Source organism: Myotis yumanensis, unplaced genomic scaffold (assembly GCF_028538775.1).
Source record: "Myotis yumanensis isolate MYYU_CA2020_CCGP unplaced genomic scaffold, mMyoYum1.0.hap1 SCAF_1, whole genome shotgun sequence".
Classification (NCBI taxonomy): domain Eukaryota; kingdom Metazoa; phylum Chordata; class Mammalia; order Chiroptera; family Vespertilionidae; genus Myotis; species Myotis yumanensis.
This window is the reverse complement of record NW_027223752.1, coordinates 193,818,027-193,844,818: the sequence shown is the minus strand read 5'-3', so window position 1 is coordinate 193,844,818 and position 26,792 is coordinate 193,818,027. Positions and strand designations below refer to the sequence as shown.

At 37.0% G+C, this 26,792-nt stretch overlaps 1 protein-coding gene across 1 annotated transcript; it reads left to right on the top strand.

The window, feature by feature from the left end:
• The first annotated feature begins 1,776 nt into the window (after positions 1–1,776).
• Positions 1,777–22,987, top strand: AFP (alpha fetoprotein). Its single transcript, XM_070409801.1, has 15 exons — positions 1,777–1,912; positions 2,738–2,789; positions 3,949–4,081; positions 5,879–6,090; positions 7,167–7,299; positions 8,633–8,730; positions 11,901–12,030; positions 14,287–14,501; positions 16,121–16,253; positions 16,800–16,897; positions 17,468–17,606; positions 19,885–20,108; positions 21,202–21,334; positions 22,498–22,552; positions 22,898–22,987. Exons 1-14 carry the CDS (start codon positions 1,828–1,830, stop codon positions 22,540–22,542), a joined length of 1,830 nt encoding a protein of 609 aa, XP_070265902.1. The 5' UTR covers positions 1,777–1,827; the 3' UTR covers positions 22,543–22,552; positions 22,898–22,987.
• Positions 22,988–26,792: the final 3,805 nt, after the last annotated feature.

Below are 26,792 nucleotides of genomic sequence, written 5' to 3'. Positions count from 1 at the left end.
GAGGTTCATCACCATCCTTATTTTATGGATGATAAAAAAAGCCCAGAGGCCGAAACTGGTTTGGCTCAGTGGATAGAGCATCGGCCTGTGGACTGAAAGGTCCTGGGTTCGATTCCGGTCAAGGGCATGTACCTGGGTTGCGGGCACATCCCCAGTAGGAGGTGTGCAGGAGGCAGCTGATCGATGTTTCTCTCTCACCGATGTTTCTAACTATCTCTCTCTCCCTTTCTCTCTGTAAAAAATCAATAAAAATATATTTTTAAAAAAGCCCAGAGAAATTTAAATAACTCATCCAAAGTCATGCAGCAATAAGTGATGGGGCAAAAATTCAGACCTGGTCCTGAACCCACATGTTTAACCATGAAACTGCACTGCCATTCTGATCATATGGTGAAAAATGGCAGAAGTCGGCTTGGTGAGGGGGAACATGGAAGGAGATTAAAGGAAGACACAAAACCAGCACAGTATCAGAGGAAAGATCCCAAACAAAACAAAACAAAGCAAAACAAAATCCCGGACTGACAGTGAAGCTGTTACTCCTAGTTTAGTCTTATCAGGGTCCTGATGAATGAGACTGGTGACTGTCACAGCACACCTCTAGCTTAATGTGCACATATTATTTATAACTATGTGTCTATTTATATCTATATCTATAATATTGAAATAATCAAAATTTTATAAAGTCTTATTATTTGCCAGGTTTTTTAGATATGTCCCCTCAAATCTTTTGATGAATGATGAGACTGGATTATCCAACCTTGAGCATATTTCCATATCATCAAATATTATTTCACAAAATTATTTTAGGCTGCATATTATTCCACCTTATGAATGTATCCTACTTATTTCCTACCAGAGCTCATTTGATTTTTAAATATTAACTGTAGAATAGCGAATCATCTGTGAAGCTTTAGAAAAAACTATTGTGTGGGTCCCAACTCCAAAAGATTCTGATTTAATTTGTCTCGGGTACAGTCTAGGCACTGATAATTTTAGAAGTTACTCTAGTGATTTTAATGTGCAGCCCTCATAGACAAGGAAGATATGAGATGAACTCTTAGAATCAGGTGGCATTTGTAAGTGCACTTTATTGAGTACTAACATAATTATCTTGAGTTGCTAAGTGAACCCACTTCAAAGTTTGAGACACATACAAAATTATTTTGTAACAAATAAAATGATGATAGGACTTGGTTTGCGAGGGTTTGCTCTCTAAGCTTTCTATGTCAAGCCATACACAGTATGCCAAATACTTTAAAAATGGACCTTATTGGCATATGAATCAGGTGAAATGGAATTTTGAGCTAAACAGCAACATAATAATTAATCAATGGTTCTTCAGAGAAAGCCTGAGTTGGTCATTGTGTCCAGAGCATGGCATGTGATAGGCATTCAATTAATATTTTTTAATGAATTGATGGATTTAGTTGAATTTCATACAAAGTTTGGTTTCTTTATAGTTTCATTCATTTTTTAATTTGAAAGGAATTAATTATTGTACAATTTAGGGAAAAATAATCTCTTTGAATATTATGTAGTTTGAAAAGAATATTTATTATATTTTCAACATGGGATGAATTTTCAAGTTGCTTTTTTCTTTTTCCACCCAAGAGAGGCCTGTGTCCTTGAACATTAAATACAAATAATCCCTGTGCTGTTAATTATTGGCAAGTGGTCCATTTCAACCTAAGGAAATAAAGTAACAGATACACCAATAAAAGATTACTAGTTAACAGGCATTGCTTGAGAAGGGTATAAAAGAATTTCAACATGACTTTCAGTATTCTTGCCTGACCTTTGCCAACAACAACGAAATAACTAATAACCATGAAGTGGGTGGTATCAATTCTTTTAATTTTCCTACTAAATTCTACTGAATCCAGAACAACGCATAACAATGCATATGGAATAGGTAAGATATTTTGTTTTACTTTTATGCCTTTTCTCTATATTAAAATTCTTAAATTTGAATTTATTCATTTGTCTTAATTTATTCATCACCCTTACTGTTCTACACAGGAGAAATATTTAATTGGTGAATATTATTAAAAGCATGATAAATTTGTAACTTTACAAGAGGTTTACAAAATTATGGCAGTGCTTAATATCTGTGAATGCTTTGTATTCTTCATGTTGAATTCATTTTTGTACAGTATTTATTCAATTGATATGCCTATTTACTTTGATATATTATATATATATATATATATATATATATATATATATATATATATATATATATATATCAGACCATAATCCTGGTTCCATTACATGCAAAACCCCCTCAGACTGGTAAAATAAGTAATATAAGTAACACCTTTATTCTTTATTTTAGAGAAAAATGGGTTATTTAACTGAAGAAGAAACAATGTGACTGGGATACAAATGGGCAAGCAAACTATGGTGTAAATATGTTCAAAAGGATGGTGAAAATTAATAATTATAATCACTTTATTTCCAAGCCTGTTAGAGCATCACAGTACAGGGGAGAAACAAACAATTAGAAGATATAAAATATGGATTTTTAGTGTCAAGTCTACTATAAATTATTCTTAACTTTGTTTCTTAGTTTTCTTAAGTACAAAATTAAGATGTTTGGATAGATGATCCTTAATGTCTTCTTATTTCTAAAATTGTTTACCTTTAACTTAAATACAAACATTTACATGTGATAATGATTACTTTTCTGGTTGCAAATGAAAACACCATTTTTCATGAAGTTTATTTTGCTTTCCAGCTTCCATACTGGATTCTTCCCAATGCTCTGCAGAGGCGAATTTAGCTGATCTGTAAGTTTTGCTTGTGTAGATCCACTTTAAATGTGCAAAACAATGATAATTTTAGTTAAGTAATTAAATAAAATTGGGCAGTCCTATGATTTTTTTTAAATATAAAAGCATAGCCCAGCCTGGTGTAGCTCAGCGGTTGAGCATCGACCCAGGAACCAAGAGGTCACCAGTTCGATTCCTGGTCAGGGCATATGCCCAGGTTGCGGGCTCGATCCCCAATGGGGGTGTGCAGGAGGCAGCCAATCAATGATTCTCTCTAATCATTGATGTTTCTATCTCTCTCTTCCTCTCTGAAATATATATATATATATATATATATATATATTAAAAGCATATTGGTCAATGTCAAGAAAAGTTATTTATATTTAATATCAGGTTGATACTGAAGAGGTTGAGGGTTGGCCTACATCTTAGATGTTAACTTCTAGATTTCTTGTAATCTCATGGGACAAATCAAATCAGATTTTAGAAACTGACGATTAGTATCTGATCAGCGGCAACCAAAAAGAATTCAGGAATTTTTCTCATCAATACCAATAAAATGATATTGCAATATTCTCTATTCTGAATACTATTTAAATCCTAGTAATAAAAAAGAAGAGATAAAATATTAGATTTTCTGTTATTTTAAAAAGGGTGTGATGTTCTTTTGAATGCTATCTTTGTGTACCACACTTCTGAAGTATCTAATAAGGATTTTAAAGAAATGTGTTACTACTACTGTTTGCACACAGAGACCTGCTAATGCAACACTTTGGGTCAACCCATGAGCACCCCAGTCTTGCATCAGACCTTGATCATGCTGGGAGTCGACAGGCAGACATCTGATGACCAATTCTTTGCTTAACTTTAAAAGAAACTATGAAGAATATAGATACCCCTGATTACAGTTGCATTGCAAAAAGGAGGAACTACTCTTATAGAAAACTCACTTATTTTGATGTTAACAGATATGTGTATATTTATGGGGAATGAGGACAAGAAGAATGATTATATTTTTCCTGGATGGCTAGAACTTAATTTCACATGAAAGTTTAACAAAGGTTACCCCCTAAATAGGTCATAACATAAGAGAAACAAAAACAAGTAAAAACTAAACTTGAGAGAAAAAGCTTGATATAATGTGCTTCTTAAGCATTCATGTATATTTTTGTTTCAGAGCTACCATATTTTTTGCCCAGTTTGTTCAAGAAGCCACTTATCAGGAAGTAAACAAAATGGTAAAAGATGTATTGCCTGTAATTGGGAAACCCACTGGCAATGAACAACCTGCAGGGTGTCTAGAAAACCAGGTGAGTGAATAATAATAATAATAATAATAATAATAATAATAGCAACAGCAGCAGCAATAATAATAATAATAATGATAATAATTTGACCAAATTAAATTTGACCCAAATTTAACATGCAGAAGAGAAGATACAGGGATAGCATAAGAAACACATTTAAATATTTGAAGAATTATTATGTGAAAGAGGCATTAGATTAATTCTGAATTGCTAAAGGGGGTAGAAGAGAAAACAATGGGTGACTATTGTAAAGAGATAATATAAGCCTGGTTAGGAGCTAATGTTCTTAAATAATAGTATGTGGGTGACCATAGGCATATTTCTTAACTCCTTTAACCTTTAGTTTTCTTATCTATAAAAATAAAGAATAATAATAGCTTCCATTTCAGGATTATCATGGAAATTGATATAATATTAGTAATAGAATTAATTTTTATTAAGCACAGAGTTACATACATATTGATAATCAAAATATTTTATGACATAGAACATAGCACCGATGAATCAGAATGGCTGTCCAGTGAGCCAAGAGACCCTGGCTGGAGCTTATTGGCAGAATATCAGCTTTGCTTGCAAATATAAATTGATTAAATCTTTATGATAATCCAAAGGATAGATGCTAGTCTTCCAGTTGAGGAAGCCGGTGATAGAGCGGTGCAGTAACTTGCTTAAGGGAGCCCAGATCCAACCAGGATTTCAACTAGGCCGTGTGGCTGCAGCACTGATACCCCTGGAAGCTTCACTACACTGTACCCTGCACTGTAGTGAATGCGAGATGCACAGCTCATAGGGTTACCTAGCAAACAGCAGTAACAAAACTTGAAGCCCACTTACATTTGAATTTCAGGTAAATAATGAATACTCTTTCTAGTATAAGGATATTCTAACGTGGGAGATCAATAAATAATAGTTATTGTTACTTTATTTCAATATAGAAAAAAACTTGATAGTGATTAGAGCAACCCTAATTATGGAGCAAAATGCCCAGAGAATCCTTTGTCATGGTGGGTTGGTGAAGTGACCAGAAGACAATGTGCTTGGAATATTTAGAAGAGATGCCCTTTTAAAGATATAAAGCACTTTTTAATATGAACTTGATGATTTAATAAAGACCCCTGTTTTGCATCTCTATTTCTGGCTTGTCCTGATAATCTTTTAAGGATGTGTATAAATTCAGCATCATACATTTCATATTGCAACTATCTCAGAGGAGAGATTCAGCGTAATTTCACAGATTGGTGATTTATCTTTATAAAGTTAAAGGCATGATTTTTATGTAGGTTAGGTACTGGAAGACATACTTAAGATATCCCAAATTCTCTAAATGTTAGCAGCTCTGAAAACTAAATTAAAAGTTCCCTGAAATGAATGAAACACAGGATTCCTCAGTGTCATTCTTCAGAATATTGGTGGCATCATCTGACCCTGGTAAAGTTAAGGCAACACAAAAGTATTTTAAATACTTAAAATGTATATTTTAAAATATTTTGGGTAAATCTGTAATTATGCCCCATGAAAATGTTCAAAGTTATTTTTGTTCCATTTCAGACTTTTTTTTGGCCTAAAAATAATATCCAGTGTGGTGATTGCAGGGGAGAAAGGAGTGGTTAGAGGTGGAAGAGGGGATAAATGGTGATAGAAAAAATAAACACAAAAAAACTACATATGTTGGAATTTGTATGGGGAATTATTTCCTTAATCTATAGTCCTGATTTTGGATATTGGAAAAATTTTAATGTGTTTTCCAGATTTTAAAAGTAAAGTCAGTTGTCTTTTATTAAAAAGAAATCTTTCTTCTAGCTCTCTGCCTTTCTGGAAGAAATTTGCCATGAGAAGGAAATTTCTGAAAAGTATGGGCTTTCAGACTGCTGCAGCCAACGTGAAGAAGAAAGACATAACTGTTTTCTCGCACATAAAAAGGCCTCTCCAGCATCCATCCCTCCTTTCCAGCTTCCAGAACCTGTCACGGGTTGTAAAGAATATAAAGAAAACAGGGAGGCCTTCATGAACCGGTAAGGATCCAATGCAGAGGTAGATGAAAACCGCAGAAAGGGAGCAGTCCCAAGCAGAATCTAATATTTCTACAAATTACAGTTGCACTCTAAAACACGGAGAAGTAGAAGTACTGGGTCCTGCACTGGGAAGTTAGGTGAGCAGCTTTCAGTGCTCCTTTCTTTCCACAGCATACCAGAGGGATGCAGCAGGGACCACCCAGCAGACCCTCCAGTGCTCCTGTGGCCTCTTGGGATACATCTTGGCTTTTCCCTTCTACTCCTCCATTTTAGTTTGCCCAAGGATGTATTAGTACCTCACAAAAGGATTTCCTCCGAGTCAAATATTTGGTGTTTTGAACAAATTTCCTTTAAATAAAAAAATGTGATCCAGGAATATATAAGATACACAAATATGGCTAACATTTGTTGTGGACAAATGTTACCAGAACATGTGTTTTTGCCGCATATGATCAGATTTATGCTCACAGCAGCCAGTGATGTCTCTTTGTCCTTTTCTCTCTTCATTTTCCTTCCTCTTTCCATTTTGCAGATGAGGAGATTGAAACGTAGAAGATTAAAGAAATTGGGTGAGGGCACATTGCTAGTATATCCCCAAGCTGGGGTTTGAACCCAGGTTCTCTGTTAGGAAAGCCTGTATCTAACCCTTAATCACTGGTATCTCCTATGTTGCTACCTAAACCAGAAAACTAGGGGGACTGCCCTTAGAATAAATCTGCTCTGGAGACTGACAAGATAGATAATTCAATTCTGCACTGATGAGCAAAAACAAATCTACCATTCTGTTTTACTTGGTGGTTGTCTGGCCTTGCTGCCCCTTGAGTAGACTTGCTGAAAAGGACACTTTAATAAGAAGTATAGTCAGCATCTATGCCCATTTTGTTCTCATATTAGAATATTGTATCTGTTGTCCAATTTTCCCCCCGGGGATTTTTAGTGAGAAAAATTTTTCATAGCACATGGACAAAAAGTATGATGTTTTCTGTATTTTTAAACATATTCCAGAGTCCACTTCCAAGCAGTAGTGGCCTTATTTTATGTGCTTGTAAATCTTACAGTTCTATTTCTTTTCACAGGTACATCTATGAGATAGCAAGGAGGCATCCCTTCCTGTATGCACCTATACTTCTTTCTTTGGCTGCTCATTATGACAAAATCATTCCACTTTGTTGCAAAGCTGAAAATGCAATAGAATGCTTCCAAACAAAGGTATTATATTTGTGTGAATATCTGAACCAATACTTTCATCTGGCTATGACTCATTAAAACCAAAGTTAAAAATGGAAATATGCTCTGTATAGAATGTCATTTCCAGAATAGAACATATTTTAGCAGTCTGATACTCTTTGGGGTATAAAACCTGAATTTGCTTTGTTTTTATTCATTCACGTACTCTTTCATTCAGCCAAAATTATTTTATTATTAAAGAAGTAAGTCTGGCCAAAACCGGTTTGGCTCAGTGGATAGAACGTCGGCCTGCGGACTGAGAGGTCCCGGGTTCGATTCCGGTCAAGGGCATGTATCTGAGTTGCGGGCATATCCCCGGTGGGGGATGTGCAGGAGGCGGCTGATCGATGTTTCTCTCTCATTGATGTTTCTGACTCTCTGTCTCTCTGCCTTCCTCTCTGTGGAAAATCAATAAAATATACTTAAAAAAAAAAAAGAAGTAAGTCTGGTGGGAATAAAGAAAGACAAATGTAGAGATGATAAATGAAAGAGAGGTAAAAGAAAAAAGTAAAAGAGGATAGAGTAGGAGTAGAGGAACAGAAGAAGAGACAAAATAGTGAAAAGAAAACTATGATAAATGCTTTACACTCATTATTTCTTTTAATCCTTAGAACAAATTTGAGGTCTAAGCGCAGTTGACCCAGTTGACCCTTGAACAATGTAAGGGTTAGGCGTTCCTTATGTAAAATGGCATAGATCAATGCATACCATCAGCACTCCACATTCATGGACTCCTAACCACAGATAACAAATAGTGCAGGTATTTATTGACAAAATCCACATTTAAGTGGACCTGCACAGTTCAAACTCATGTTGTTATTGTTATTTATCAATCAAGACAACTTAGGTTGAGAGAAGCAAATAGCTTTCTTCGGTTTAGAGAGCTAGAATAATACCCACAATTAATTACTTGCCACCAGAAGCCCTACAACAAAATTTGCAAAGAATGAAGACTATTTCCAGAATGTCAGGCTGTGATACAATCTTATTTTTTTGTGACTGAGCAGACATTTAATAAATTATCAGGTTTCAATCTGTCTTACAGTTGTTTATCCATTACCCCAAACATGAAAGTCGTAAGATTTTTTTTAAGGTATTTTTTAAAAAAATCTATGTGGCATAGATGCACATAAACCAACTTAAAATAATGAATAAATGAATACAGTTCTATAAAAATGTATTGTATTTATAATTTTTAGTGAAAATTTTATTTTATAGAATTTCACAGTTTACCTATATCTGTTGTTTTGGAAATTATTAGAGGCTATAATAGAAAATACATGCTTTCTTGATGCTTTGTTTCTTTGAATTTTAGGCAGCATCAATTACAAAAGAATTAAGAGAAAGCAGCTTGTTAAATCAACATGTATGTGCGGTAATGAGAAATTTTGGACCCCGAACCTTCGGAGCCATGTAAGTTAAAGTTCTGTCTAGAGAACAAGGTGAGGTCTGCAGAACTACCATTTTGTAATTTAAGTTCATTTTCTCTTTGTCACTGTTGTAGTGAGCAGTTTCCTTTGATGAGAGCTCATGTGATTAAGAAGCACGAAATCTTAGGATTGGAAGGAAGCTAATAGATCAATTTTCTGTTTCACATTTATTAATCTAGATGAGAAAATACTTAAAGAGGAATTCTAAGACTTATACTACTGATCTATTCTAGATATTCTTACATTCCTGGGCTGTAATAAAATTATACCTCATAGGCTGTTTTTCTAGATTCTCTTCAAAATAGATTAGTCTCCACTGATGTGTCATTTAATATTGTTGGCTTAAGTACAAGTTTTTTATATTAATTTTGCTTCCTAGTCTGCTTTAAATTCCATTATGTCAATTGCTGCTTCCCATGAAAACATTCACTTGAGTCAATAATATTAGAATCTAGTCACAGGAGAAAAACAAATTGTCATGTGTGAAGAACTAGGATGTATTCTAGCTGATGAAAGCAATGTTACTCACTGAAGTTTGTGTTCTTGTCTTAGCTGCTAAAAAGCTCAAAGGTAAATTTGGAATTTTTTAATTGGCCATATTAACTCTTACACTTAGCATATTTGCCTTCTCACTTTTTAAATTGTCTTTATCTGTCTATCAGTCTATTATATCTATCTATCTTTATCTATCTACTAGAGGTTTGGTGCACGAATTCGTGCACCTCCACCTGGCCTGCGGGATTGGGTTGAAACTGGCTCTCTGACATCCCCCAAGGGTTCCCAGAGTGTGATAGGGCATAGGCCAGGTCGAGGGACCCCACCAGTGCACGATGAGGGCCGGGGAGAGACGTGGAAGTTGGCCAGCCAGGGAGGGACTGTGACAGGGCTCCAGGGTTGTGTCCGGCCCCTCTCACTCAGTCCTGATTGGCCAGACACCAGCAGCAAGCTAACCTACTGGTCGGAGCTTCTGCCCCTGGTAGTCAGTGCACGTCATAGCGGCTGGTCAACTGTCTGCTCCCTGGTGGTCAGTGTATGTCATAGCGAGTGGTTGAGTGGCCTTAGCATATCATTAGCATATGATGCTTTAATTGGTTGAATGGGCGACCAGACGACCGGCCACTTAGAATATTAAGCTTTTATTATATAGGATATTCTATTTTCTATCTATCTATCTATCTATCATCTATCATCTAACATCTATCTAATCTTTTCACCCACCCATCCTACTTCTATTTCATTTCTTTTATCTTTGTTGCTACAATGAAGAGGAATATAATATAAATCCAGTTAAATCATCTAGTCCAACCTCTTCATTTTACACATGAGTAACTTGAAGTCCACAGGAATTAAAGCACTTTATCCAAGAGCATACTGCTGGACATCAGAAGCCAGTTTTCTATGTCCTGTCATGATTTATTTTATTTAATTATACCTATTTGTCTACTATGTCAGTGACCTTTAATTTTCTATATTCTGACAATGAGACCTTGAAGTCAGATATAAAGATCAGAACTACCAATGGTTTAGAGCTTGCTATCAAATATGGCAGCCACTGGCATCCTATAGCTATTGAGCATTTGAAAGGTCACTAGTGAAAATCAGAAACTGAGCTCTAAGTGTAAAATATACACCAGATTCCAAAGGCTTGGTATGAAGAAGAGGATGTACAATGTATCGTTAGTAGGTTTTAATGTTCATTACACATTAAGATAATGTATATTTTAAAACCTTTACATTCAATATTATTTTGTATTAGTTTCAGGTGTACAGCATACTGGTTAGACAATCATATATTTTACAAAGTGATTCCCTGGATATTTCCAGTACCCAACTGGCACAATAGATAGTTAATACAATATTATTGCCTATAATCTTTATGCTGTACTTCATGTCCATGTAGCTATGTTCTAACTATTAATTTGTACTTCTTAATCCCTTCATCTTTTTTACCCCATCCCCCAACACCTCCTCCCCTCTGGCAACCATCAACTTGTTCTCTGTATTAAAATAATATTTTTGATGTGTGGTGTTAAAATATATTACTAAAGTGAATTTAACCTGTTTTATTTTACTTTTCAATGCAACTGCTAAAAGTTTTTAAATTACACACTGGTTAAAATATTCTTCAAATTTTATGAAATATTTCTAGTATAGGAAACATCTGAGCTGCTAATCAAAAAGTATTAATTATATGCATTCACAGTATATATTTTTTTTTGCTTATTACCTTGTAAATTATACATTTGAGAATATTGCACACAATAGAAACCTGGATTAAAGTGTTTAGTCATGGAGTTAGGTCCAAGATTGACTGAAATTTTTTCTTGGGAGAGGTCTAATTTACATTTTACCCTCTCACTCTATTAGAAATTTAAAGATTGATTCATTAACTGGTTTACTTAAATTTATCTTAGTAATAACTATAAATTAGATATTTTTATAATGACTTTATTATTTGATACTCATAAGTGATTAAACTTAAATGTTGTGAATTTATGAAGAAAAATCATCTTCATTAGTAGTAGCATCACCAGCTGCTCTAGGGATTAGGGGTTTCACCTAGATATCTCTTAAATTTAATGAAATGCAGGAGGAAAAATATTTTTATGTCTCACCTCCCTTTTGGGCCACACTACATGTCTTGGCATGATGACACATCTGAATGCCTATTCTTCTCCATTTTCTTGTTCCATTTTATTTATTTACACATACAGACCCCTCCCTGTATTCTCAGAATTATTATTTCTTTCCTCCCAAGTAAAAAATGATTGTCATACTCATGGCATTTTCCATTTCTTACTTGTTTATCCTTTTTTAATTTTTTCATCCCACTCACTACACTGTTCCTAAGTGCTCAGCATCAAGGATGAACAGCAAAAAGATAGGTTTCATCCCAATTCCCAGGAAGCGTTTTAGGTAAAGACAAGTCACTTCTAAACCCTTTGTGGGACCAGGTCATAATTACAGAGCCACTCCCTTGAGAAACTGCTGCAACCAACAAGACTTGTCACACTTTTCTGTCCCTCTTGAAATAACAAGGACATTTCAGTTCTTTGTCTTTGGAAATGAAATTATATTTCCACTTGACAAATGTTACTTAATCTTGATAAATAACCAAGATTTACTTCAAATTCTTTCTCTCTCTCTCTTTAGAACCATTACAAAATTGAGTCAAAAGTTCCCCCAAACTAATTTTACTGAAATGCAGAAGCTGGTCCTAGATGTGGCTCACACGCACGGGGAGTGCTGCAGGGGCAGCGTGCTGGAGTGTCTGCAGGATGCGGTGAGGAGTCTTGCTTCCTAGAAAAAAAAAAGACATATTTCCACTCCCTTTTCTTTCTTTCGCTCTCATTCTAAACGGGAGAAGGCGGTCTGACTTGAGCTGGTCACAGGCGATGGTAGCTAGACTCAGTGAAGTTACACTTGGTGCTAGTGAAGCAAAGGTCTTTTGTTGATCCTGCCTTTCACTTAAGGGATGTTCTCCTCTTGTGAGTTCACCACCCATTCATTCTTACTCCTGAAGGAGATGGAACCATCTCAGAAGGCCTCCACATCAGATTTGGGGAAGGTGGGGAGGGGGGGGCAGACCCTTTACTTTTAATGTATTTGTTTTTCATCCATTTGTTTTTTTCATTTGACAAAGACATATTAAATAATTCTTATGCAATAGCCACTGTAAAGGACATTTGTCATCAATGTACATGCTGACCTCAAGGCATTTATAGGCTGATAGGAGAGCTAAGACAGATGACCTCCTTGGGGTGGGCATTGTCTTTTGTTTATTGTTATCTCCATAGGCTGCCAGCACAATGCCTGGCACCTGGGAGACACTCTATTATATATTAACTAGAGGCCCGGTGCACAAAAATTCGTGCACTGGGTGGGGAGGGGATCCCTCAGCCCAGTCTACATCCTCTCGCAGTCCAGGACCCCCCAGGGGATATGCGACTGGGGAGTGGGCCTAAGCCATTAGTCAGACATCCTTACGCTGCTGCAGAGGTGGGAGAGGCTCTCGCCACCACCATTGTGCTGACCAGCCATGAGTCGGCTTCTGGCTGAGCAGCCCTCCCCCTGTGGAAGCACACTGACCACCAGGGGGCAGCTCCTGTGTTGAGCATCTGCCCCCTGGTGGTCAGTGCGCATCATGGCGACCAGTTGTTCCACCGTTAGAGTCAATTTGCATATTTCCCTTTTATTATATAGGATATAGTTAGCATATGAGTACAACAATGTAAAACAGAAACTATTCTATAAGGTAAAGCTATAGCCATTCCAAAGAGAGGTGCAAATGAAGGGTTCTAGGAAAATTAAAAACCAAGACCAAACCACCCCAACAACAGAATCCGTGGAGAATGCCATATCAGTCACAATTTGAGCAGTGTGGCATTGGTCTATTTTGGCCAACCCTAGGCTTCCTAGATATTGTATGAGAGGCCTGTCTATTCCCAAATCACTCCCTCTCTTGTCCCTATGATTTACCTTCTTCTCCAAGGGGGCTTAAACATGGTTTCCAGAAGGTGGAAAGTGAGGGTAAAATGTTCATTTCACTGGCGATTTGGCTGAGCTAGTCTTGGAAGTCAGCAAGGAGTCACAACTTCAGGGAGAGTGACCGTCTTTGAGCACAGGCAGAAACCCTGGTGTAAGGAGTGGGGGAAGATGAACTGAGAGGGGGCTGCCACCAAGACAGATTTTCTTATTTTATTGACTTTTCCTTTTAGAAGTATTTACATGCAAAAATGAGAACAATTTTGTCTTTCTTTGAGGTCAGTTTTAATTGACAATTTTATTACTTTGTATAGTCATTTAAAAATTAATTTTTAAATTTTTTGGAACTCATAACCACTTTCTTTTTAAGTGGAAACATTAAGTTCAATATGGAATGTAATTTGGATTTTACTGACTAAATAATGGGTTCTAATCGTCCTTCTGAGAATTCTCAGAATGTTCAGTCCTGTCAGGTGAATGTGTACATTCTATTGCTTTCTGGCCACTTAGGTGAACTATTTCATTATTGATATACTGCCCTCTGGAGGTCGTTATGGGTCACTGCAGATTGTTTTGTTAAAGATAGAGCAGAATGTTTGCTCTCCATGTTATATCAACAGCAAATGTATTTAGCAGCAAATTTCACCATTAATAGAAAGATATACATAAATGTGCACGTCATTTGGTTTGAGGAGTACATTTATATTTTGTTTTTAAAAGATTCACATTAAAATAAATGAGTAGGTTTTAGGGGACCACTATCAGAAAAATTGAATAAACGGGTAGAAAGGAGTGAGGAAAGGCAACATTGGGAGAAAGCACTAAAATAGAAAACAAGGTAAAATGTCTTCTTCTTTCCTTACTTTTATTATCCTTTCTTTCCTCTTTTCCTTCCTTCCTTCCTTCCTTCCTTCCTTCCTTCCTTCCTTCCTTCCTTCCTTCCTCCCTCCCTCCCTCCCTCCCTCCCTCCCTCCTTTGCTCCCTCCCTCCCTGAAACTGGCCCTGAGGTTATGCATTAAACCTTAAAATGTATACTTTATTTTTCCTATCACAGGAAAAAATTATGTTCTACATATGTTCTCAACAAGATACTCTGTCAAGCAAAATAGCAGAATGCTGCAAATTGCCCACACTTGAACTTGGTCAATGCATAATTCATGCAGAAAATGATGACAAACCTGAAGGTTTATCTCCAACTCTAAATAGGTTTTTAGGAGAGAGAGATTTCAACCAATTTTCTTCAAGGGAAAAAGACCTCTTTATGGCAAGGTAAACACACTCTATCAATGTACATTCACACAAGTAAAGATTATGTAGCTGACAGCTTTGTGTTGTTGAAATGGGGAGTGAAGGCCATGAATTTTTAGCTTGGTATGTGAGAATAATGCTAGAATGTCCTTAGCCAAAATATATATCTGAGCAGATAACTAAGGGATAAGGAATGAAATCTATCTTATATTGATGGGACTTTCGCCATTACTATTATTAAATGCTTGCTTTTTAGGCTGTATTTTATTTTGTATGAATTTCTCTGGAATCTGAAGCATTGTCATCCCTGTATGGATTACTCATAGGAAGATCACCTTTGAATTTCCACATAAGATGTGAATATTTTTTTTTAAAAAAAGGGCTCATGATTCAGAATGTGCTTTTTCACTGTGCATATTTTACGCCCCCCGCCAATGTAATGCAATAGTTAATGCTAGATAAAAGGACTTTTATTGGGACAGTTTATTTGCTATTTATTGAATTCATGTTTTATTTTTGTAAGAAAATAGAAAGGTTTTTAGAGACATTTGCAGTCTAGTAATTTGTTATAATTGATGGGGCATATTCTCATTCTGTTTGCCTTAAGGGAACAAGCAGTCTATGCATTTTCCTTTATTGTACAGTGTATATCTATGGACACTATTAGAGGAGGAATTGGTGCAGCTCTTAGGACATTATACATAATGATCTCCAAAGTTCTTTCTAAATTTAAGAGTCTGCTTCTAATGTAGTAATGAAAATAATGGCCCAATTGTTTCTCTTTAATATTCCCCGAGGATATTACTCTATTTTTACATTAAAATTAGACATTCACACATTGTTTGCACAGCTAAATAAAATTATGCAAAATAAGAACAAAACCGAGATTTAAGAAGCCATATTGACAATTTATTGGTAGCAGAACTAACATAACCCATTTCTATAATCTGGGAATGCAATTAGTAAACTCAAGAGTTATCTTTAAATTTACACATCCATACATGTCCACAGTTTGTTGTTTATATAATTGAAGCAGTTCTTCAATTGGAAAGGTTCTTTGCAGTAGAAATTTTCTCAGCCAAGAATGATCTTCCCCCAGATACTTGTGTGGCTCCCTTCACCCAGGTTTCTGGTCTGAAAGAGCTACCAGAGGGAGTTTTTTTAACCACACACTTTAACTTAGGTATTACCTCTTTTTCTCTCTTCTAACTCCCTTTATTTCTCTTCATTGATTTATCACCACTGGAAATTAGATGACACATTTCTTGTTTATTTTTTTTTCTGCCCCTTATAATGTATGCTTTTGAGAGGTCAGGTATTTTATCTTATACATTATTGAAAATTTGCTACTTAAAGAAATGCTTGCATAGAGTCAGCACTGGAAAAATATTTGTTGAATAAATGAATGTAAAGTCCACAATTAAAAAGCCAAAATTAAGGTTGCAAAAGAAGATAAAACACAGCATTTTACAACAAATGGGGGTATTATAATTTGTACTAATAGTTTTGTCATGCAGATAGTTTAAATTATATATGATCTCCAGGTTTATTCATTTGAATTTTAATTTCTGCTTGCCATATAACAAAGGAAGAATTTATCTCTTAATTCTAATAACATGTTTTTTTCACACATATTTCAGATTTACTTATGAATATTCAAGAAGACATACTAAGTTTGCTGTCCCAGTAATTCTAAGAGTTGCTAAAGGATATCAGGAGTTGTTGGAGAAGTGTTCCCAGTCCCAAAACCCTCTTGAATGCCAGGATAAAGGGGTAAATTGCTCTGGCTTTGTAGGGAGAATATGAAATACTGGATTGATATCATCCATTAAAAATGCTGTTAGTTTGAAATTATTTAGTTATTAACTAATGGTTAGCTAGTTATATCTATTAATTAGTCATCTAGATATTAAGTAGTTATTAACTAGTTATCAACAACTAGTGGCTTACTTTGGAAATAAAAATTTTACCCATAAGTTCTTTGATGCACAGAATAAAAATAATATTCATTTTTAACAGCTCCAGAAAGGCAAGAATTGGTATAGAAACAACTGCAATCCTTTATCCAAAGATTGAATTCTGTCATCAAATAACTTGGTGATTCACAAAGTTTTAAACTTACTCTTCTCAAAGTCCATTTTCTTTAATTCTCACAATTCAAACTTTGCCATCTTTAATATTTTTAAAAAATCCCTCTAAAATTGCTTTCTCTAAGATTGGTATCGTCATAGAATAAAATATTATTGGTCAATTTTTACCTACAAAGTTGTGTGTCCAGGAAGAGAAAAAAAATGTATGAAATAATGTTTGTATTTTCAGGAAGAAGAATTAGAGAAATATATCCAGGAGAACCAAGCATTGGCAAAGCGAAGCTGTGGCCTCTTCCAGAAACTAGGAGAATATTACTTACAAAATGCGTATGTTTTTTTTTAAAGCAGTATTTTTGGTGATTTAAAATTACTAACTGGTGAGGGAAATATACATCTACATTAGTCTCTCATCTGACTCTAATTTCAGCTCCTATTTCAGATTGGGAGTCAGTATAATGTGAGCACCCAATTTCCCTTGGGAGAAGGCAGCCTTCCCCATTCCCTAGCTCAGGAAGCAACATGCATGGCCTGTGAAGTCTGATCTGTGGCACTCACTTTGGTTTCCCCCAAATCAAGCTGTAAAGCTATTTATTCTGTCAAAGTCTGTCTTGGTAAAAGCACCAAAAAATCAAAGTTAAAATCAATGAAACTTCTGAGGCTGGGAATAGGAGTCAACCTTCTGCCCAGGGGTTGCTTGCCCATTGTGATAGTTGGTATAACAGGAGTATAAGGGGTGGTTGTTAGAATAATCAAATCTCAAAAGTTAGTCCAAATACCATGTGGATGATAAAATGAGCTGAGTTCATGTCTTCTGACACCAAAAGAGGGTCTTGGAGAAGAAGTAAGTCCAAAGACTCGTGAATGACTCAGCAGGATTTGGTGACAAATGTCTTTCAGGTTTCTTGTTGCTTATACAAAGAAAGCTCCTCAGCTGACCCCTCCTGAGCTGATGACCTACACCAGAAAAATGGCAAGTGCAGCAGCCACCTGTTGCAGGCTCAGTGAGGAGAAACAACTGGCCTGTGGTGAGGGAGCGGTGAGTGTTTTGTCTAGTCTCATCTAGTGTCTGCCCTGTTTGATTGAAAGGGCCTCAAAATTCCCATGCAGGGGAAATGGTAGAAACCAATGCGGAGGGGACTTTAGTAGACTTACTCATTTAGTCGAAAGGGGTGTGAGAACTCAGCTCTGATCAGTTAGCATGTGGCTAGGCTTCCTGTTCTAGAATGGTGGGTGGAAATGCAACCAGTTTATTCAACAATGTCTGAGCAAGCTTTTCATAAAGGGAGGAGAGAATGGCCAACACATCATTCACTCCATGACTTCCTTGTTTTGTTCACTAAATATTTACTTTAATGTTGAAAAGAAAGAAAAAAAAAGCTTCATTTTTGATGGATTAAAATTAGTCATGTTATTTTTAGCCATACTTATACTTTTATCCTTTGTAGTATAATCGTATTGTGATTTTAGGAATAAGTTGTTCCCTTTTGGGTGTAGGGTACAGAACAGGGTAAGTCCCATGTTCTCAGTAGTAAAATGACTGATGTCACCAGTGTCCTACATATGATTACAGGTTTTTTTAAAAAAACTTTTTCTTTAAAGTCACAATTATGACCAAAATTGTTTACAAATTTTTCCCCTTTTCTCTTTTTAATGATGGGGAGTGATTTGCCAATTAGCCTTCATATCTTGGGACTTTTCACCAGAGACTAGAAGGAAAAGGAGAATTTCTTGTGATTAAGCATTATCTTAGTTTTTTATTGAATTCCACTAGGGACCTAGTGCACGAATTCGTGTACCTTGAAAAGAGCTGTGGGCTTCGAGGCTGCAGTAGGCACAGGGGCAGGTCTTGGCCCGTCCTCCGCACCCCCACCTGGCCCCTCCCACCACAGCCCCTGGTCCCCTCTCTGCTGGCAGCCCCACTCCCACCACTGCTCCCACCACTGCTGCCACTGCTGATGGTGCTAACCCCGCTCGCACCCACTGAAGGCGTGGAGCGATTGGGGCTGGTGCCAGCAGTAGATATGAGTGGGGCTGGTGCTGTCAGTGGATGTAAACAGTGGCTGCTGCCCTGATCACCCCTCAGGAGCAGGGGGAGGTGTAGAAGCCCTCAGGGACGATTAGGGCCAACAGCCGCCGCTCATACCCACTGATGGAACTGAGTGATCAGGAGCAGCGCCAGCTGTGGGTGCGAGTGGGGTTGGCACTGGTAGTGGGTGTGAGCGGCAGCTCTGACGTCAGCAGCAGGTGCAAGCACTGGGTGAGACTGCAGTACATGAGAGCAGAGAATTTTCAGTAACCACCAGAGGCTCGCCCCAATAACAGCAACTGATGCCCCACCTTGGTCTGGCATTTCTGCTCACCTGCTCCACCATCCTGCCGCAGCTAAAGCCCACCATGTTCTGCACACACCCCTTGGTTGTCAGTGTACATCATAGTGACTGGTTGTTTGGTTGTTTGGTTCTGGTTGTTCTGCCGTTCAGTCTATTTGCATATTAGCCTTTTATTATATAGGATATGTTGGGTGGATGCAGGAATGTAGGATAGTGCAATGATTTAAGAGTGTGTTCTGGGGGGCTCCTAACTACAGTCCTTTCCCACTTTCAACACTTGTTAGTCATTTCACACAGGGGAAGCTAGTTACCTCGCTATGCTTGAGCTTTTTCATCTGTCATTGGAGAATAAAAATTGTGCCATTCTCATAAGATAGCTGTCACGAGGTAATGTGCCTAACCCACTTATATTAGGACTAGTCTAAGACATTGTACACAAAAAGTATGTTGGCCCTTAATACAAGTTATTAGTAAGTACTTCAAAATAGCTCCAATGTATGGAAGGTAGGAGGATTCCACATTAGGAAAGCCTTACACACACACGCACACACACACACACACACACATGCAGTGACTAAGTTTGAGCTATTCTTATCTTCAGAAGGTGATTCTTTGGTCCCAAAAGTAAAATAGAGAACTCAACCACATAACAAGGAAAATGTAAGCCATGTATTGATTTCTTAGGTCAGGGAAGATACTTTTTCCCCTTTGGAAGCATCTTTCAAAAAACTAAAATAGAGTTGAAGAGACTATCTTCAACATCACCTTTAGAACGTCTGTCACTAAATGCTGAGGCATTTAAATGGGTAAAAAAGAATCTACAATGTAGCACTACATGATCCTACACAGACAGCACATTTTCTTATAATATTAATTAAACTATAATACATTACAAATTATTGCAATGATTTTCTGGAAACCTGAATCAATTTTATGGCTAATGCTCAATCCCCTTGCTTTCTCTTTTCCCATTCTCCTAACTAGGCGGACGTTATTATTGGCCAATTATGCATCAGGCATGGAGAGACGCCTATAAACGCTGCTGTTGGCCAGTGCTGCACTTCTTCGTATGCCAACAGGAGGCCATGTTTCAGCAGCTTGGTGGTGGATGAAACATATGTCCCTCCACCGTTCTCTGATGACAAGTTCATCTTCCATAAGGATCTGTGCCAAGCTCAGGGTGTAGCACTGCAAACAATGAAGCAACAGTAAGAAATCGTTATTTGCTAACATGGAGAAGGCTGACAACACCAAGTAGCAGTTGATATCTCTATGCTACACACCCAACACTCTTGGGCTCCTCAGGAGAACAACATTACTCCAAAGCACTGAAAGTGGCTTTCAAAACAGTCTTCTCTCAGTGACTTCACAGCCTCACTGGGATGTAGAGCTGGAAAAACTCAGTAAGGCAGACAACCCTGTTTGTCAAAGCAGTCTCTACTGGCACTATTGTGGTAATGTTGTTTTGGGACTGAGGAAAAGGGGCAATTTATTTTGTGGAATTAGGATATATCTTCACAATAAGTCTGGGTACTTTCATTCCAAAACACCACTGAATCTTTTTTCACATAATTTACTCTTTGAAAAGAATAACTATATTTAATTCAGCCATGAAGTGTGGGTGTTTAGAAATGGAGTGCACATTTCAATTAATTGTGGGAGGCATTCTGTAATGGCAATGCAAGTCAATGAAACACATGGTCTCCAAATCCCCATGCATTTTAATACTCGCCTGTTTTGTAAATGGTCTTCCTTCATTTTGGAAAACCTGGTCTTCCCTTTTTTCTCTGTTAAAATCTGGGGCATGTTGCAAGGTATAGTAAGAATGCTATCTCTTCTGGCAAGCCTTTCCTCTTGCTCAATTCAACATTAATTCCAACATTAAAGCACTGCTCAATGAGTAGAGCGGGCAGTTAGTATTGCTAGTGCACAGGTAAGGGTGTCATAATTATGAATGGCAGGAGTTGGGAAATCTGGGCCTTTGAGAAGAGAGAATCAGAAACAATATTCTGGATAATTAAGAAATAAACTGTATTTCACTACATGTAAGTTTGGTGGAACTATTAAATAATGTTTCCTCTATCATCTGCACAAATGCAGACCAGTGGAACACTTGGCATGTTTCTAGATGTCTTTCTAATGAAAGTATTAGACAAGTGAGTTAAGTCTGGTTACGGGCTGATGGAAAGAGGGTTTATGGTGAGGGTTGCCAAGACTCTGAATATTCTCTACAAGGAAGGCTTTGAAAAATATCATTGCATAACAGACTTCTCTCGTATTTTGTTTTGTTTTAAATCATAGGTTTCTCATTAACCTTGTGAAGCAAAAGCCACAAATATCAGAGGAACAACTTGAAGCTGTCATTGCAGATTTCTCTGGCCTACTGGAAAAGTGCTGCCAAGGTCAAGAACAGGAAGTCTGCTTTGCAGAAGAGGTATGTGCAGCTCATTTTCACACTCAGAACACTTGGTACAGGATTTTCTGCAATGAATTGTGAAAAGAACACCCCACTGATCTATAACTTTAAAATAATGCCAGAGAGATGTAAATTTCATCTAGAAATAGACTGAAGAATTATGTGACATTTAAAAAATAATCACAGTTTTCCGGAAGTAGTATGACTTTAAATATATTAAGAAAATCACTAATTTTGATTTATTTCCTAGTAGATAAAATAATAAATTGAATATATAATTGATTGATGATAATTTAAATAGTTTCTGACCTAAAATTTATCTGTTCAGCTAAATAAATTAAATGGATTATTAGCAAATGAAATGTGCAAACAGGATCCTGAGGGAATATTTACAGAAAATATATTTGAACTCCTTAGGAAGCATAGCTTTGAACATCAACAGAGTAGTAGTTAGGAATTATCTTAATCTAATCATTTAGCAATTTTAGCTGTATTTGTAACTGGCTACATTTTGTAAGTCTTTAGTTTATATTATTAAACATTTAAATATAGCATCACTACATTTAAAAAATATATTGTATAATTTAGCCTTTTTGCCAATTTTGTCTATTTCCTAGTGTAAAAGTTTATATTTTTTAATATAAATTCCAAAGATATATAATACTTAGAAATCTTGAGCTTTTCAATAGATAATATAATTAAATGTGCTTGAGTGTGTACAGAGATTAGTGTAGGAAAAACAAAATCTACTATTGATCTGAATGGATTTTTCTCTCTCTTTGGCTGCCATTGTCCTAGCTTGTTGGCATCAGAAATGTATATCTTTATATTTAACTTGGTTCATCTATAAACTTGTGAGATCACCCTTGGATAGTGGGGAATTAACTGTATGACTAGAACAGTAACTAATTTCTTTATCTAATGCAATGGTTCTCAACCTTCCTAATGCCGTGACCCTTTAATACAGTTCCTCATGTTGTGGTGACCCCCAATTTCATTGTTACAAATTGAACATAATTAAGGCATAGTGATTAATCACAAAAACAATATGTAATTATATATATGTTTTTCCGATGGTCTTAGGCGACCCCTGTGAAAGGGTCGTTCGACCCCCAAGAGGGTCGCGACCCACAGGTTGAGAACCGCTGATCTAATGATTCTTATTTGTTCTTAATTTGCAGGGTCCAAAACTGATTTCAAAAACTCGTGCTGCTTTGGGAGTTTAAATTATCTCAGGTAACAAAACGTTCAGACAAAGCTAAATACTGTTGATATTCCCCAAATATCACTCGATAGTGAAATACAGCCTAACAACTACCATTAAATGCTCTTCCTACCAAAGAAATGCAATTCAATAAAAAAAAATCTTTATTTTAAAGATACTGAAACAAAATTATGCCTAAAATGTTAATTAGCGACTCAACTAACTCAAAATTTGTTGAGGTTGATTCAGAGGCCTCAGGGACTGCCATCAGAACTTCCTATTTATCTAATATTTCTCTGATATCAAATAATAGAACCAGTTACCTTCTGCACTTACTCGTTTAATTAATACTTAATATATTTTTGTTCACATTACAGGGTGAAGAGAAGACAAAATATGTCTTTATGGTTTGGTGTGAACTTTTTAATTCTAAATGACTTTAGTACTTTTTATGAATTAATAAAATAATGAAGACTTTTATGTGAGATTTCCTTATCATCAAAATGAAGTATCTTCAAATGTCTCCTTTTTCCTACTTGCTTATTTATGAAAACCTAAAGATGATTTCTTTAAATAGTACTTTACATTTTTCTTTCATTTCTGTTGCAACATCTCTGGACTTCATTTGATTTTGTTGTAATTCTGAAAGGTATTAATTTAGAGATCACAACAAGATAAAGTAGAATTCAATTTGAAAGCATTAAATAAAAAAAATACAATTTTTTTGTTAAGAAGGAAGTTCAGTGATAATAAAAATATTGGAAAAATTTATGAGCCAAACTATGTTTCAGGGAAATATATAAAGAAAATAAAAAAGGAAACACAAGGACAAATTGACATCAATGCAATAGTAAATTGGAGATTTTAAATAGTTTTTACTTCTTTGAAAAAACAAATCAGGCAAACAAATAAAGATTCAAGGTAACATCTAATCAAGGTTACCAATTACCTTCATGCTGTAAAATCCAGTAGTTACTGCTCAGTCTCTAGCTTACTTGAGTTCTGTCAGTACAACCTGACAGAATTAATCATTCCCTTTCCCTTGAAACAGTTTTCTATTTGGCTTTGCATTTCCCTCCAATCTTATGGCTGCCCCTCCTGAGTCTTCTTCACTGCAATTTCTGCAACTCTTTGACCTCTAAGTATTGGAGTGTCTCAGAGCAGCCTTTCCTGAATCTAAACTCACTCTCTGGATGATCTCATCTAGACAGTGCAGTAACACCAACACATTAATATGTGTTTACAACACACATTTATATCTCCAGCCTGGATTTTTTTCTTAATTTCCAGGTTCATGTGCCAGCTTCCTTCCGCACAGCTCCATGGTGACCGTGCAGAAAGAACACAAACTTAACACATTCCAAACTGAACTCTTCTCTATCCCAAACTTGTGTTTCCCTCAATCTTGTCAATTCTTCTACTTTTCCAAGCCACAAGCCTTAGAGTCATCTCTGGTTCCCTTCCATATTGCCCCTACCTTTAATCTATGAGCAAAGTTTGTTGGCTCTACCTTCAAAATAGATCTAGAATTTGATTCTTTCTCAATACCTATAATACAAGCCACACATGGATTATTGCAATAGTTTCTTAATTGGTCTCCTCTCAAGTATCCTTGCCCCCCCTCCACTCCCCTGCCCCAGCTCTAGTTTCAATATATTAATTGAAATGATTCTTTACATCATTATGCCTGGATACAAAAATTCATGAGAAGATTGAGACTCAGAGGAACAACAGTGGAGGAATTAGGAAAGTTCATCAAGAGTACATATGTTTTATTACAGACCAAGGATAAGATCATCCACATCCTCAAATTCCCAATTACTACCTGTGGAAGCGGAAGTTGGGCTAGTATAAAGGGATGATAAAAAAAATTGATTCACTTGACAGGTGGTGTTGGAGGAGAGATTTTTGGATACCCTGGTCCACCAAAAAGATAAACAAGTGGGTTTTAGAGCAAATTAAACCAGAAACATCCCTGGAGGCAAAAAATGACAAAACTAAAGCTGTCTCACTTTGAGCACATCATGAGAAAACAGGGTTCTTGGGAAAGTAATGTTGGAAAAATAGAAGGCATCAGGAAAAGAGAAAGACCTAATATGAGATGGATGATTCCATAAAAGAAGCCATAAGCATGAATCGGCAGGAGCTGATCAGGGCTGTTGAGGACAGAACATTGTGGAATCACCCATTCATAGGGTCGCCAGGACTTGGACCTGATTCAATAGCATGTAACACATGCATTATGCCAGTTTTTTAAATTAAAAATCACTAATGTCTTCCCATCTCACTCAGAGAAAAATGTAAAGTCTGTGCACTGTCCCTACATGGTGGTCCCTTTCTGCCCTCTTTTTTTTTGCCTTTCCCATTGGGTCCCTTTGCTCAGGCCAGTGGCCTCCTTGCTGTTTTTCAAGTCACCAATTAATTTCCTGCTCAGAGTGTTGCTTTTGTGATTCTTCTTGCTTGGAAAACTGCCCTCAGATATTTGTGGGGCTCACTCCATCACCTCCTCACACTTTCTACTCATTATCATCTACTGTATGTTAATGTCTTCCTTTAGTGTCCTATTTTAAGTTATACCATTATCACTATCACCCACATCACTTATCAGCATCAGATATGCACTAGATTTTACTTGTTTTGTTTTCCGTCTACCTCCACTAGTGGAAGCCCCAGGAGGACAGGAATTTCAGTCTGTTTTGTTCACTTCTGTTATCCTCAGCATAGAGCGCAGTGCCTGGAACATAATAGGCATTCTATAAATATTTATTGAATATATGGATGAATGGCTGTATATTCTTATAAGGTGGTGAACTAGAGAGGTTTCTAGCTTCATCCTCTAAAAGGCACACTAAGGAGAGGAAGAAGCATGGTTCTAAAAATTAACATAAAAAACATGAGAGGGGACCCTTTTCCCCCCTCCCCACGTGGGAGTCCATTCTGTGGGACTCTTTCCCTCTCCCCACGTGGGAGTCTGTACTTGTTCCCCAATAAATCTCCACCTTTGCTATACTACTCTCTGTCTGTGGATTCATTCTTTGACTCTGGCGGACAAAGAATCCAGGTCTCAGTCCAAAAATTCCATTTCAAAATGATGCATCAGCCAGGAATTTCTCCGTAATTCAAACCTCTTCACGTTAAACGATGGGAAGTGTGTTCTCTACACTACCTAAAGATAGTCCACTAAAATGTATTCTCAAGAATGAGTTTGACCCACAAACCTTAAAGAAAAAGCGCCTGATTTTTTTCTGCACTGAGGTTTGGCCCCAATGCCAGCTAGCTAACTGGGAGAGTTTGCCCTCAGAGAGAAGCCTCAAGTATAACATCATCCTACAATTAGATCTTTTCTGTAGGAAGGAAGAAAAACGGTCAGAAGTTCCATATGTCTGAACTTCCTTTGCCCTAAGAGACAAGCCAGACTTACACAAGTCTTGATCCCTCCCTCCCGGCAATAGAAGCCCAAAACCTGCCGGAGGAAAAGGCTCCAATGCCACCAAAGCCCTCTTGCCCTCCATCTGAACCCCCAGGTGAAGTGTTTTCCCACCCTCATCCTGGCGTCCAGGAAAAATACCTCTGCCAGCGGAAAGGCGGACGTCCAGGGCCCTCCCTCCATGGGGGTGCCAGATGGTCTCTTCCCCCTGATAGAGCAGGTGGGCGAATTTGGGAGCATCAGAGTTCAGGTCCCTTTCAGCCTTAAAGACCTGGGGAAATTCTCAGATAATCCTGATAATTATATTGAGTCCTTTCAGAAAATAAGTCAAGTATTTGATCTATTTTACCAGGACTTAATGCTCCTTCTAAAGCAAACCTGGTCCTACACAGAGAAAGAGAAAGTTTTAGCAGAAGCTCGAGACTTTGGCAACAGTTATTACATCTCCTGTGTACGAGACATTACAAACCCCAATGAGAAAGAAAGATACTTGACAGGGTCTGAGGCAGTTCCTAGTACAGACCCAGGGTGGGACCCTGATGTCGAGATGTGGAAAATAAGACACTGTCAGGCTTGCATAATAGAAGGCCTCAAAAGAAGCAAGTCTAAGCTTATTAATTACTCCAAACTAACTACCATCAGCCAGGAGGCTAATGAGAATCTCTCCTCATTTTTAGAGAGACTTAGAGAGGCATTGGTGAAGCACACCAATATCACCCCAGGTTCAGTAGAGGTACAGTTGATTTTAAAGGATAAATTCATTATTCAATCAGCCTCAGGCATCAGAAGGAAATTGCAGAAATTGGCCATTGGCCCTGAGAGCACTTTAGATGATCTCTTGAAAG

Excerpts from the sequence above, each read along its gene's own strand:
- AFP (XM_070409801.1), top strand. The coding sequence starts at position 1,828 with ATGAAGTGGGTGGTATCAATTCTTTTAATTTTCCTACTAAATTCTACT. Across the intron at positions 8,731-11,900 it reads CCCCGAACCTTCGGAGCCAT|AACCATTACAAAATTGAGTC; the intron begins GTAAGTTAAAGT and ends CTCTCTCTTTAG. Across the intron at positions 16,898-17,467 it reads GAATATTACTTACAAAATGC|GTTTCTTGTTGCTTATACAA; the intron begins GTATGTTTTTTT and ends AATGTCTTTCAG.